At 35.8% G+C, this 15,952-nt stretch overlaps 1 protein-coding gene across 5 annotated transcripts in view; it reads right to left on the bottom strand.

Annotated features, from left to right (window-relative positions):
• Positions 1–15,952, bottom strand: part of raraa (retinoic acid receptor, alpha a) — a 161,356-nt gene that overhangs the window by 62,667 nt on the left and 82,737 nt on the right. For all 5 annotated transcript variants that reach the window (XM_065253581.2, XM_065253582.2, XM_065253585.2 and 2 more), the window contains one exon: positions 8,474–8,888. In XM_065253581.2, the coding sequence (XP_065109653.1) occupies positions 8,474–8,621 (148 nt within the window). In that variant the 5' untranslated portion in view covers positions 8,622–8,888. The remainder of the gene's footprint in view (positions 1–8,473; positions 8,889–15,952) is intronic.

Genomic DNA, 15,952 nt, shown 5'->3' with positions numbered 1-15,952 from the left:
ATTAACAAGCCTATAGAATGTCATAAGGATTTGATAGCACAACTCTTGCAACAAAGACAACCCAATATCAGCAAAACAACATACAGACCAAAATACATACTAAGAAAAAGGTTTTTGAATGAGCAGAATTCCGTTCTTTGGTTTTCCATAGCTATTTGTTTTTTTGTAATTCTGACTAGAGACTCTCGAGTCAGTCCAAACATCGAAAGTGTTCCCAGCATTCCACTCAAGCCCCGATTGCTGTTTGCTTTGGCCTCTTACGGCTCCATCCCTCCCTCTCATTTTTCAGGACTTCCCCGCACTGAGGAAGGTGTGGACATTACAGCGAGTGGAAGGGAAGATCCAGCTGACACTGAGAATTCCCTCCTCAGGGGTGATTCTTTAGTGAAGGGTGGCTGAAATTTATAGCACCTGGAGCCCTCATCTCCTTCACCTCCCACTTCTCACTGTAGGAAAGTGGAATGATGGATGGGAGGAGAGACACAGAGAGTTTTGTCAGGTCTATAAGTTGATGAGTACCTGTGTCAAAGACCTCCAGCTCTGTAGACATGAGCTCACCTGACCGCCACCAATGAGGAGAGATGCTACAACTTTACAGGGGTGGAAATTAAAAAACACAGAGCCCATGAAGATAAATTGAACAACTTGACGTTGAAGTCAATTTTACGAGAGAACCGGAAACCTGCTGGTTGTTCAGCCAATTCATCAGAGACTGCCTGTTTCTTTTTGTACAATGTGACCACAATGAGATCTTAAATATCGGACTGTTCAACATTCATAATTATGTGGTATATCTACATCCCTCTATCATGTCATTAAAAATGAATAGTTCACTCAAATATTCATTTTCTTTCTTTAGTTACACAAATGAATCATTAGTTCTTGTGTGTCTTGTGACTAATTGTCACATGCATGTTTTGCAAGAACAAATGAGATTTAGCATTATCAACATTTCCATGGATGTGTGATGTATCGATCACTAAGCTAAGTTTGCTCTCACAAACATATTATTTCCTTCAAAGACATTTATTTGAATGAAGGATGTACAGTATGTGCTTTTTGAAACATTACCATGTTGAGGCCCTTTTAAGAAGATAACGCAACAACAATTTGTTTGTGTACAGTTGAAGAAAGAAAGTCTAATAGTGCTTTTCTATTGCATGGTACAGCTCGGTATGGCTTACTTTTGGTTATTTTCTAGTGTGGTACTTTTTTAGTAGGCTTCCACCTCAGACATTTCAAGTGAGCCCCACCAATACTAAAATGTGATGAGTAAACATTGCTGATTTTTGATTGGTCACAGATAATCATCTCTACTGCATCATTGCCACTGAGCACCGTCAAGCGAAACAAGTGAACCAAGCTCCCAATTTTTTTTCATTGAAAAACATCCACATGCTGAGAGTCAACACCATGCCATCGATATGCTCCATTGCTCTTGTATTGTGCATTTGTGTCATGTTTTAACTATATAATCATAAACCATCTGGAGGGGAAAAAGATTTAATGTTACTTTGTGAATAAACAACACCATATTTACTCACAAACACAAACATTTATAATATGTGCTATTATATTTGTATTTATACCAAAATACAAATATTTATTTATATTCTATATTATAAATACAAATATAAGATATTATGTTCATTTTTATAGTATGTTTATCAAACCTATTCTACCAAAACCCATGATTTTGCTGTTGATAAACCTGAAGTAAATTTAATTTAAACAAACTATATTCCCAATTTACATGGATTCTTTTAAACAACATTAACTGAATGTTTCAATATACTTTAAGACAGACAAACACCTGAAAATATACTTTTTGCCATATGACAAATTCATGCACCAAGATCAGATCTATTATCAGGTCAGGGTCAATGTGTGGTTGGATTGTGTTTTCTCAGTTCAGCTGTAGCACAATGGAAATGATATTGATCATTTTAAATGACCCTACTGTCCTCAACTACTCAGATCATCCTTCACATTTACTGTTGTAGCTATGGGAGGCTGTACTCTGTGTAATGTTGTTTCTGACAGTAAGCTTTATTTACAGCTAAATTCCCATAGGGCCTGTGTGCATAAGTATGCATGTGTGTATGGAGGACTCAGCGCTGAATAGAGTCATCCAGGATTACAGGCTAGCTGCTCAGTCTCTCACAAAAGAGGAAAAGCACAGGCAAATTTGCATAATCAGTGGAAAAGCCTGTAGAGACAACTCTATACGTGTGTGTGTGTCTGTGTGTCCTACTGTCAGCCTGGTCAAGATAAACACATGGAAACTTCAGCTGTAAAGATTGCAGTCTAGGATTTCATTTTTTTAGATCCATTATTTTTATGTTATTTTAGTGTATGTAATTTTTGCACAATCAACTCAAAAACAAACACCCAGAACAATCGACAACCAACAGACAACAACAACAAACTACGGTGACAACAAGGCTTCAAACGACCTGCTTACATTAGACTAGTAATTTCCATAAACATAATACAGTGTATGATTTTTATTTTAATCGAAGCATCTAACCAAAAACATACCTAAAGGAAATAACAAAGTCACATGTAACTGGGTAATATATAGGACATATATATGTATATAAATGAAAGATTTTTCAGCAAAGAAACTTTGCAAAATTCATTATAGGGCTTAAGATTTTTAACCAAAAACTGTAAACTAATGCATTTTGGTTATTCATTTATACAACAATGCCCTTTTTGCTTCCTAAAAATGCGCACTTTTGAAAACGGGTTTCAACATGTACATTTAAAAAAGAAAAATGTGAATCTGTAAAAAAAACTGTGATGTCATATGCATTTGTACGTGATAAGTCTATAGACATGCACAACCAAACACAACAATGGTGGACTACATGACTGTGTTTGTGCTCATACTGTAAAAAGTGTATTGCTTCTCCAGCAAATTGTAGTTCCCTTTCAGTCACTAAGACATCACGTTGTGACCGACGAATTGCGAGTTTGTTAGGGAAAGGTGATGTGACATCTCCGTTCCCTTCCTTCAGTGAACGAGGGCTACATACGTAACCGAGATGTTTTACTGCATCTACAACTTTTGAGTTATTTCCACAGATCTGTGTGAATGTGGTTTGTTTTAACAATGTTGTGTGTACGTGTGTACATTAAACTTTCAAAAACATAAAGAAAGAAACTCTTCCGATTTTACTACATTGTCGTGTAAACTTGGCCTTACTACAACAACTAAATAAACGTATTTCTCTTAGTGGTGGGCAATAATCAATCGCGATTAATCACATACAAGTTTTTGCATAATATTTGTGTGTGTTTGTGTGTAATTATTATGTATATTTAAACAGAAACACAGACGTAAACATTTTTTTTATAAAAAATATATATACACATGTAACTGTTTCTTAAATACATACATGAATGTGTGTGTTGTGTGTGCGCAGGGGCGCCGTTAGGGGGGGTGCAGAGTATGCAAGGCATATGGGCCCATGAGTACGCTAGGGGGCCCCACCGTCATCACTTTTCCATTTTTTTTTTGTTGTTGTACACGTTTAATTATTAACACTATAGTAAAATGTAAAGTAAATGAATATAAAACTAATGTAAATGACTTTGTGATAAGTAAAATTGAGACACTTTTTAAAACAGCGTGCAAGCATGACCTTGTAGATGCAATTACATTGGCGGTTCTGGTGGTTTTTAATTTGATTGTGCAGGGGCCTCATTTATAAAATGCTGCGTAAAAACCATCCTAAATTTGATCTTGCGATCATTTAACAAAAATGCGTACGTGTGATTCATAAACCGAACGTACACGCAGAAAACGCGCGTACCCCTTTCAAATCTATAAATCAGAAATGAACTTGAACTTGTGCGCTCATCCGAGCAGTTTCAGATCTCCGCCTTTAAACGATGCGTAATTAATGTCAGACATATAAAAAGCGCTTGTCAATGTTTAAACCCAATTTCAAACAGCAAGAATGGCTTATATTTCCAAAAACCTGCAGCAATCAGACAAGCAAAAGTGCGTACATCTGCTCAGACCCTGACGTGGCGCTAAGCACTTTTCCACGTCAAAGACGGTTTTTATAAATATGGACTTTGCCGTGGATTTTCGCCTACGCACACTTTACGATCAAATCTGTGCGTACGCAGGCTTTATAAATGAGGCCCCTGGTATGGATATGGGTGGGTAGGCAACATTTTGGTTTGGGATCAGTTTGGTGGGTTTGCTATGCAATCCTTTTAAGTTACCACAAACAGTCGAAAGCCCTACTGTTTGGCATTTCAAGGTAAGATCTCACATGCCACTAAAAAGCGCTCATGCTGATCCGTAAACTGTTTGTTTCATGAAAAATTTAAAATATTTGTGTTAAAACAAAAGGACAGCAAGGCCTTTATTTAAGGAAATATTAGGATAGCGACTGCTGAAAAATAGGCCATTGCATTTCTAAGACGGACAATTACTTAATAGGCGTAGTTAAAAATATTATTTTCTGCAATTGTGGAATCTTTATTAAATAAACATGAAATAGGAGAATTGTCTTAGCCATTGTAATTGAGTTAAATTTTAAATGACTAAGAGCTGGATTTAATGTGACAGCGCATCATTTTCAAAGTGAAAGTGATTCATTTTTATTCAGGTTTGCAACGGAGGTTTAGCCCTTAGTACAGCTATTATAAACGCTATATCAGATTGTTTTTAACATGTATCCGAATAGAGAATGTCTGTTCTATATTTATGTTTAAGTATTGTTTTGTTTAAATATTGTTGTAATGTTGTTACTGTTTTGTTTAGACTGTATTATTAAGACCGATTATTAAGACTGTAATTTTAAACGCTATATATGGGGCGTTGTAATGGATTGAAGGCTAATATGACGGTAAAAATAGAGTGAATCATAAGACATAATTTTCGAGTTTAATTTAAGTTTTGTTTGCTTTAAATGTTTGCTTAAAATAAATTTCGTTTAATATAATTAGTCTCTTAATTTTAATGAATGTTTTGTTGATAAGTGTTGTGAATATTAAAGAAAAAGTACATTAAAAAGAACACCGTGGATCAAATATAAACTACTGCAATATGCTATCAAATGCCAAAACATGCAGTATTATTTTTGTAATAATATAGTTGTTGTTGGATGTGCAAAATCATATGGATTGCGGCATGCTTTTGACTGAAAATCAACGTCGTCATATGTAAAACTTTAGCCGATCGTGCTTTTTGCAATTTCTGTGTCACTGGCTAAGGGCGTGTGTGGGCGAGGCACACACTTTAAAAAAAAAATCAACGTCATATTAATTTTTAAAACTTTTGCCGGCCACGCTTTTTGTCATGAGCGGAGGACGCGTGTGGGGGTTGCGGGAAACGCATACCACACGCACAGAGAACAACGACATAAAGAGAATAAGTTATTTGGTGTTTTCTGATGAATACAATCGGTTTGTAAGAACATTTTTAAATGGACTAAATGGACTATAAGATCGTCAATATGAATTGAATTGAACTCTGAAGAATGAACTTAAATAGGCTTAACGTACACATTTCGCTTCAGATCTCCGCCTTTAAACGATGCGTAATTAATGTCAGACATATAAAAAGCGCTTGTCAATGTTTAAACCCAATTTCAAACAGCAAGATTGGCTTATATTTCCAAAAACCTGCAGCAATCAGACAAGCAAAAGTGCGTACGTCTGCTCAGGCTCAGACCCTGACGTGGCGCTAAGCACTTTTCCAATATGAAGAATGAACTATTATAGGCTAAACATAAATGTACACATTTCGCTTCTAAAACCGCACAGAAAACTCGACTGGCGCGACTTTCAAAGCGCCTTCCATAGATTTCCATAGATTCAGAAATGCATCTCCATGAATTCTTCTTCTTTTAGTTATCTCTTTAAAATCAGTCATGTGAATGTTTTCTGCCATTCCAGATTAAAATGGTATTCGTTTTTCGAATAGCCTAAATCTTTTTTTTGCTTAATGCATTTATTTTTAGGTGCAAATGCGACTTGTAAAATTAAATAAACGCACTAAACTGAGTAATTTTCTATAGCTACACATTATGGTATGAAAATCAAACAATCATCTAAAGAAAGGGGCCCAAAATTTTGTCTCGCATACCCCCCTTGAAACAGTTCATTGCGCCCCTGTGTGTGCGTATGTGTGTATTTATATATTAATAATATATTATATTATATTATTATTATTATATATACATAATATATTACTCATATATTATCCAAAAAAATCACTTTTTTTTGTATGCGATTAATCAAGATTAAACGTTGCTCACCTAGATAAAAAAGATCTTTTTTTTAATTTTATAAATGTATATTTGTTTTTAAAAGATTGGGGTATAACAATATTATTTAATCCATAATAAAAGTCTTGGAAATATATACATATTGTTATATTCTTTTGATGGTGTGGTATGAGAAACATTTGCCAGAACATACCATATAGTACTACCAAAGTACATGTTTGCACTGCACTATATTTTACAGTACAGTATATGCACTCAAAGTATACTTACAGTGTACTTACTTACCCAACAAAATACGTAATATTATGTACATAACAAGGGCTAGGTTTAAGTACCTTGTAATTACACAATTATACTTAAAGTAAATGGTACAGTACATACGTGTAGAGCAAGACTGTAAAATAAATTGCAACATAGTTTTGTAAGGATTGCATTTATAGTAATGTCTTGTGTGTCTATCCTCCATTTTTGTATGTTTCTTCACATATAAACACACACATACAGCACATGACCAGCGCAGCTGTTGACCTGCACACTGCGTCCAGACGAAGTTCTGAAAAAGTGCCAATCTAAAGAAAAGCCAGATTTCCGTTTCCATTTTGCTCACCATGAAAACCATTCAGCAGAAAATAATAAGTGCCAAACGTTATACCAATAAATACACATAAAAACAACATGAACTGCTTTGCTCATGCAGTAGATTCTCAATATTCATAAACCGTCACATTTGTGTGTGAGTTTCCCTTGGCGTTTAGTCTGGATTCAACCACCCACATGCACCCCCTTCATCAGGGACCACCAAGGCCGAGAAAAACCAAACAGGCTCTACAAACACACACACACCTTAAAGTTACCACGTTCACCACAGCCACCTCGCCACCATTCACACACCAAATATTTACCCACAGAATCCTCTAGCCAAAAACATCATACAACACACACACATAGCTAAGATAAGTGTTTTTAAAAAGTACGCTTTGTTACTTCTAGTATCCCTAACTTCTGCCATCTGAAGCTATTTAAGCAAAAACATGCCTCTTTATTATATATAACTAATTATGATATAATATGTGATCATAAGAGTAGTTTTATCTGGCGTAATAGCATAATAGCATTACGTTTTCCCTGAAAACACTTTACTATAAGGTGGTATTTGTTAACATAAGTAAATGCATAAACTAACATGAACTAACAATGTCCAATAAAGTTTTTCAGCATTTATTAATCTTTGTTAATGTGAGTCAACGTCAATACAATTGTTCATGTTGGTTCACTGTGTTGAATAACAAATGTAAACAGTTACAACTACTGATTTAAAAAAATATATTACTAATTGCTGAACTGAACATGAACTAAGTTTAAAAAAAATGTGATATTGTTGGCTCTTATAAGCTTATGCAATAAAGGAATAGTTTAGCCAAAAAGGAAGATCACCCCATCATTTACTCACCCTTAAGCTATCCTCAATGTATAAATGAATGAATGAATGGATGAACTCTCGTCTATGTCTCGTACACTACATCCTAAGTCGTATGCTGGAAACACACTCTCTCATTGACGCACGTCAGTCTTACCAGAAGCTAGTTATTTTAGTCCAAAATTATACGAAATCGCGTCACCATTTTTTGTGTTTCAAATCAGAAGCACCATTTATTATCATTATAAAGCTTGAAACAGCCAAGACATTTTCCATTATAACTCCGATTGTGTGTGTCTGAAAAAAAGATAATCAACACATTGTTGATGGCTTGGAGGGTTAATAAATTGTAAGGTAATTTTCATTTTTGGTTGAACTATCCCTTTAACTAATGTTAACAAATACAACCTCATTGTAAAGTGTTACCAACACGACTAATATCAACTACATCAAAATATAACTTTGGTGTAAAAGTTGGTGTGAAATACCATGATGGGGATTATTATTAAGATATGAAAGGAAACCACTTTGCTAAAATGAACAAGTTGACACTAGTTGACAGTAACATGTAAAACTGTGATATAGTGCTAACAGCAGGTGCAACACTTATGCTAGCTGTAAAAGTCACATAGCAGAGAAATGTGTTTGTGAGACACAAATCCTCATGACGTGATTTAAAACCCTTCCTATCCATTACAGAATGTGGGATTGCACATTGAGCCAAACTAAACCATCATAATCACATTTAATCAATCACATTTATGGAGCAGTATTAAATTAGAGATTTGAATGTGATACTCACTGGCTGGTGAAGGTGTGCTGTATCCGCTGAGAGGTAAAGTAGGCAGAGAGGTGGGAGAAAGCCCTCCTAACATGTGCGGGAAAAAGTAGGAATAGTGGGCCATGGGGAAGCCATTGAGGTGTGGGCTAGGGTTGCCTTTACCAGACATGGCTGCATGGAGTTCATCCACAGTCACACGGGATAATCCAAAATGCCGCTTAATGTAGATGACCTGAAGGGATTACTCCCCCATAGGGGTGTCCAGAGAAGAAAGAGGAGGCATAAATGGTTATTTTGTGCGTCCTTTGTAGATAAAGGCTGATGATGTCTTGAAAGATAGCGATTCTTCCAGAAGTCTGGTTGAGCGATGGGACGTTCATTGACTGCTGAATCTTACTTTAAAATTTGTGTTCTTAAAAGATGTGCTCCGTAATTCCTACAGGTTAAGAAAGAAAGAAAGAAATTAGTCTTCAGAAAAAGTGATATCAACCTTTTTGTTGACATGTTAAGTCGGTGGTTCTCAAACTTTTTCAGCATGCGGCCCCCCTTGTGTATGGTGCATTCCTTCACCCCCCCCCCAAGGAAAATTTATGACAAAAAACAGTTCTAAAACTTAACATTTTAATTAAACAAAACATTAATTATACAAAGTAGTGCCGTTGGTTAGTGGCCTTATTTTTTTTAAGGTTTATTTACACAGAATTCATGATACATTTATGCATTTTGTAAAATGTCATAAAACTGGGGCCCCCTTGGCACCATCTTGAGGCCTCCAGTTTGAAAACCACTGCGTTAAGTGGTCAACCAATGTTGTTGTTGTTTTTATTGACACCGTACTGTAAGTCTCTTTGAATAAATGCGTCTGCCAAATGCCTCTTTAAATGCTCAAATATCAGCCAATTGATCAATCTGGCCCCTAGTTCAGTCTATCCCTTGATGTTTTCTTGTCCAATAATGTTCCTTTATGACTTTTAAATAAAAAAGTCTGTTAAATACTTTTAAACAAGAAAGCGCAGGAATATGCAGGGAATATTTGATGATGGCCCGTTCTCTATTATTATTCGAAAATAATAATAGTGTCAATTATTCCACTTATACCACGGTTATACCACCGTTAAGGCTGGTGCCTATTTTTAAGACATTTGACAGGTTAGGTGTGCCTTTTAAAGAAAAATAATCAACACCCATGAAACAATCAGAACAAAGCATTCAACAGACCCATGGTATAACAGGATGTATTTTTAAGTAATTTCAAGTATGATGTAATCACCACTGTACATGTATTTGGTAAATATTAGGTAACATGTTATAACCATCTGATGGTACCATCTCATCTGTCACAATAAATGTACTGGACACGAATGAAAGTTCCTTTCTGCAACCGTAATCCTTTCTATTGTTTTGAAAGGGAGTGAAGTGCTACAGTATGTGAAGTGACCCCAAATGATGTAAGTGCCCTTAGCACTGCGTCAAATGTTGCAAGCAATGACTCTGTCTAGCTAACCACATCATTTCATAAGACGGCTTACGGGAATGTGTCCCTCACACATACATGTTCGAAAGGACAACAAATAATTTGTTCCTCTTTTTATATAGGACAGGCGTTGACAGTGTGTGTGTGCCGTTTCATCATCTGAGAGCATTTTTATAGGGTCAGGTCACTGTTAAAAGCTAAACAAGCACACACAGTGAGACTTTGTGCATGTGCATCATCCTGGACAAATCTTGGTTCAATGTTAAGATGGAATTACACAAACTACTAATGCATTACAGAATGATGTAACTGGCATTTGTAAGCTATAAGTGTATCATAAATTCATGTGCTGTGAAGGGTGCCCATATGGTCTAGTTAGTTAAAAGCCATTAACAGTGGCTCCAAACAGTATCTCACACTTAAAAATACATCAATGTAATTTGACAAGAAAGTAGTAACCCAAAAGTTGCCTCTTACGAAAGTGGAAGCGATATCACATTAGATGTTTCATAAAAGTTTATTTCAAATGAGAACACATAATGAACACGATGCAAACAGATGTCATCATCTTTAACCAACTGGTGTCAGTGTGGCTGTCTAAAGTCAGTTTAAAAGAGTAGTTCACCCAAAAATGGGGCCCACTGACTTTCTACATAGTAGGAATACAAATTACTATGGTCACGTAAAGCCATTTTTGGGTGAACTACTCCTTTAACTCTTTGTAAAATGCTGCCTTTGGATTCAAAGTGAAGGAATCAAGGGACATTGGAATCCTATGTTTGCTTCACTTGCAATCTCCTTAAAGGCCTTCATCTGATCGATTTTGGTAGTCTTGGATCATTGTCATTACTGCCACTGATATCCCTGTGCATGTGTGCTTTAGCATGAAAGGTTGATTGGTCAAGCAGGGTCAAGCCCAAAAAGTTAAAATGGCAACCGAGAAAGCGCTTGTAAGAGAGTCTTTGTATAACCACAAGTTTCCGCAAATGCTTTCCCCAAAGTGACTTTATCTGTAAACGCTGCCTGCAGAGCCAGTGCCTGATAGGGCAGTTATCGCCTTATGTCTAATGTGATGAACCGAGCACAATGTTTTTACATCAGACATGACTTGTAGCGCAAACCCAGAGTGTTCAGCACAATCTTTAGATTTTCTTTGATAAAACTAAATATTTATATATTTAGTTGTGATGGTTGAGGATAGGGTAAGGGGGTAGGGATTGCACAATGTTTATGAGTGTGTCCTCACAAAAATACCTATACAAGGTGTGTGTGTGTGTGTGTGTGTGTGTGTGTATTGGCTTGCATGTTGTAATATTCACTAGGGATGTCCCGATCAGGTTTTTTTGCCCTCGAGTCTGAGTCCGAGTCATTTGATTTTGAGTATCTGCCGATACCGAGTCCCGATCCGATACTTCTATAATACATAAAAAAAAGAATAAAGAAGAGCGAAAAAACAGAACCAGGATGTTCCTTATGTCATGCCGCACGCATTGCTGTTTCTGTGTGGAGTCAAAAGAGTCTAACTCTGTGCCACCGCATAACTACAGATGTGTTAAAAATAATGAATATATAGTATATATGTTCAGGGGTTAAATTGGGGTTTGTTTTGTGGGGAGGCTCTGTTGGGAGGGAGGGTTCGAGGGGTAACATGTTTAATCCTGATGACAGCAAAGCCACTGGGTGTGCTTCAATGACATTTTGTATCTCTGATAGTATTTTATAAGTTTCAGTTTTAAAGCTGTGCCACATGTTGACTCAAACTTTAAAACCTGAACTTTAAATTATGCAAATCTATGAGTCTGACACCCTATATGCATTTGGTGCACATGTCATTATGCACAATTGATCAAACTTTGAATGAAGTTATAAGACTCAACCTCCTTGACTCATTCTAGGCATAAGATAGGCTACCCAAAAAGACTCAATTAACAAGAAAAACAACATACTGATTCAGCAATATATCTTATAAATTAGCCATAGAGATTCCCTAAGCTGGTCAGCAGTTAGTTATAAAATACCTATAGTTAGGTCGTGATTCATTTGTATAATCAAAATACATTATTTTATTAAACTATACAATCAGTTGTATCCAGTTATCTAGTTAACATTTTGTAATGAGATGAGTGACATGGCTATACATACTTTAATACTTTGTTTCTAGACTTCTATTAGGTTTTTTCGACATGGGCACCATTCTTACCTCTCTTTCTCTCTCTCTCTCTCTCTCTCTCGCTCATCTCTACAGTAATGTCAAATGATCCTGCGCGAATGCGCATTCTTGAGGTTCTGAGTGAGACGCGGAACTGCGTCTGAGCAAATGTTGACAATAACGATCAACGCGTCGTTTAAATGAGCGGTAAAAACGCGGTTTTGTTGTGGGTTCCTTGCACGCACGAGTGTGAAGCCTATGAATGAAAGCACATCAATAGGCTTGTTCGACTTCATGCGGCGCCGCAACAATCGACAGCCGGGTGACTTCAAACTACCGCGAGAGTGATCCGCGAAATCATACGGAGGAGTTTGCTTTTAAATCGTTCTCGCGGAACTTTGACGTCATGCATGCAGCACCACAAGAACCAGCAGCCGGATGAAGTCGAACAAGCCTATTCTCTTCAGTTCACACGCACCAGCGCAGCGCGTACACTGGCGCGGAGCAGAGCGAGAACTTAATGGATTTTAAACCCTGCATATGTATCCGAGTCCTGATCGGGAGGTAACGTCCGATTCCGATCGAGTCTGAAACCACGTGATCGGGGCCGATTTCCGATCACGTGATCGGATCGGGACATCCCTAATATTCACACACTGGATGGATCTAATGTGGCAAATACAGAGCAGTGTGTAAAACCCCAATGCTCTGCCAACACACACACATAGACACACACAACAGATACTCCTTCTTGTCAGATGAGAAGACCCCTTGACATTTGTTCCTCTATTAGAAAGGTCAACCTTTAATTACGTGAAATGCCAGTGAGCAAGCACCTGCAGAAATACAGCCGACATGATCTGTGATGTATGTGTGTGTGTGAGGAAAATAAATGATGGTACTGTGAAAATCTCAGCATTGATACATAAAAATAAAAAAGTTTTGTTTAACATCTGTCTCTGAATTATCATTTGTCTGAATTAATGCCTAATTTGCATCATCCAGAAAAATTAGACAAACAAAAGACGCTGATAAATTGTGTATCAATGTGCTGAATTGAGGCGCCCGGCTCTGGGATTTTGCATTATATAGACATTTTTAAAGCAAGTTAATAAAGAAAAAATAAAAACTACAATGTGTTTTACAATGAAAATATTGCTCTGTATTGCTATAAAGCAGTAAGTGTTCAAAACATAAACTGATGTTTTTATAATAAATGGTAACACTTTACTTAAAGGAGTGTTCATAAGACTGACTTGACACCTTCATAATCATGACATGACACGTGCCATTAACATGAAGGAGATTTTATGGATGTTTATGACAACTGTCATTAAGTGTCATTCAATCAGTTATGTCATTTTTATTGCAACGATGGCATTGTTTGAGATGCCTTGTCATGACAACTTGACATTACCATTTGTCATGACATTACCAAGACATCACAACTAACCACTTTTTATCAGTGATACAAATAACATTTGTCATTAAATGTCATTAAGTATTAATATTCTGTCATAAAGTTTTGTAACAGTGTCATGAATATTTTTCTTGACCTCAACTACAGTGGTACAAATATAATTTGTCATTAAAATGTCATCAAGTGTTAATACTCTGTCATATAGTTTTATAACAGCGTCATAAATATTTTTCTTGACCTCAACTAGTGGTACAAATATAATTTGTCATTAAAATGCCATTAAGTTAATACTCTGTCAAATAGTTTTATAACAGCATCATGAATATTCCTCAGTTCATAATGTTTTTTTCAAAATTTCCTCCATGTGTATAACAAATAAAATAAATCATTAAATAATAATAATAATAATAATTTAAATGTATAAATTATATTTTATTACATTTGGAGACAGATTCACTTAAAATTAAATGAAAACAATACAATAATTGGTTAAACCATGCAGCATTGGGACACTGGAAAAACAGTTAATTACATTAAATTTATTAATAAGTATTAATATAGTATTGACATAGTATTAACACTTAATGGCATTCAAATCACAGTTTAATGTAATGTTAACCAATAAAGCTAAGTAGTTTCTTAAGTTTGATAATTATTCTGATATGTCATGTTTATGACAGATTTATGATAAGTTATGATGTATTGGTTTATAGTTTATAAGTTGTCATAACATAGACATCTCAAACAATGTCATCTTTGCATTGAAAATGACATAATTGAACAAATGACATTTAATGACAGTTGTCATAAAATCTCCCTCATGTTCATGACACGTGTCATCAAGGCCGCGTTATCCTAATGGGCAACATGGGCTGCAGCCCAGGGCCCCGAACACTAGGGGGCCTCCGAGACAATTATATTTTGAGTTTTTAAAAACATTTTGATTGACGTAATTATGCGTAAGTGCTACCTAGAGCAGAGGCCCCCAACCACTGGGTCGCAAGAATGTTCTGAAAAAAAAAATTGTATAATAGCTTTGTAATAGCTTATGGGATATTTTGTCCTTTAAGAGCCGACAAATAACATCGATCATTTCCACTCTTGTACAAGGCCGCGGTCTCTCTGGGACCTTCAGCCCACCAGGAAAAATTATAAATGGAGTACTAGATTAAAACCTTGGATACTGTACATAATCTATGCAGACAGCATCCAAGACATAATCTAAAGACTTCTCCCTGTATTAATTTCGTGTAAGAAGGCTGTGTCTTTATTTCTTGTTTGTGTATGGAATCGGATCGACTTTTTTCTTAGTTTAACTGTTGGATGGATGCATGAATAGCCATCTTCTGTGGTAAGTCCTTACATTAAAAAAATGTATATGCAAAAGCGAAGTTGTAAGATAAGGCAACATGCATGTTTATTCTGTTTCATGTTTATTTCGTTTCGTTTTGTATAGCCCTTTTTATTTTTTTATTTCTGCACCCGTTGCAACTGCGAGCAGCAGAGCAACCTGCCTTCGCTTTTTAAAAATAGTATGTGTTGATAATAAACGTTTAAACTAACATTGTGATATGCTGAAAATATTTATTTAAATAGTTGTTATTATAGGCAAGTGTTGATTTGAGAGGCTCAATTCATCATACATGTCGTCAACTTGCTGTCGGCCGCTAACCACTAGTTATCATAAAAACTTTAACAAACAAAAACTGCTCTAAAATGTAAATAAAAAAGAAATATAACTATTTTGCAATTTAAAACAAAACTGAACTGCTTTAATTGCTGCAAGAGTACAGCTGTACAAGCTGTGTAAGCAGTTATGTTTTGCTATTTCTGCGGATTTCTTTTGCAAAATCTATGCGGAATTTTGCAGAATGATTTAAAATGTTTTAAAACGATCCGAGAGAATGTGTGCTGTGAATATTACAAAAAAATAAAATATTTTATAACATGTTATACATTTTATTAAAGGATTACGCTGAATTAAACTAGACCAACATGAACCAACAGATAATGGATAATGTGCTTTCACGTCCATAGAGTTTTATATAATATACATATATTACTGTCTACAGTGTAACAGTAAAAAGAAAAGGCTTCTCATAATAAATGTAGCGTATATAGCAAGAAAATTTCATCAGTTTAACAATACAATGTATATATATTTATCTTGTAAACGGATTTGAAATAATAAATAATTTTCGCGTCGCGTAGCAAGAGAGACGATAGAGATCTCATTAACTTCTCCGCAGTAAGTTTTATTTCAAATTCAAGTTTTACATATTAAATAGACTATTAAAAAGTTTGTGCTGCTCTCATAAAAACCTCACTGCAGACAGCACAGACTTCTACTCACAAACATACGCGATGCAGTAACTATATCTGCTACCTGCGGAAACAGATTCCTAATGGGGAGAATTAAAAAGTTCGGACTCGGGTCGGACTCGGGCTGAGAATTCT

Source organism: Paramisgurnus dabryanus, chromosome 1 (assembly GCF_030506205.2).
Source record: "Paramisgurnus dabryanus chromosome 1, PD_genome_1.1, whole genome shotgun sequence".
Lineage (NCBI taxonomy): Eukaryota > Metazoa > Chordata > Actinopteri > Cypriniformes > Cobitidae > Paramisgurnus > Paramisgurnus dabryanus.
This window is presented reverse-complemented; position numbering and strand designations above follow the sequence as displayed.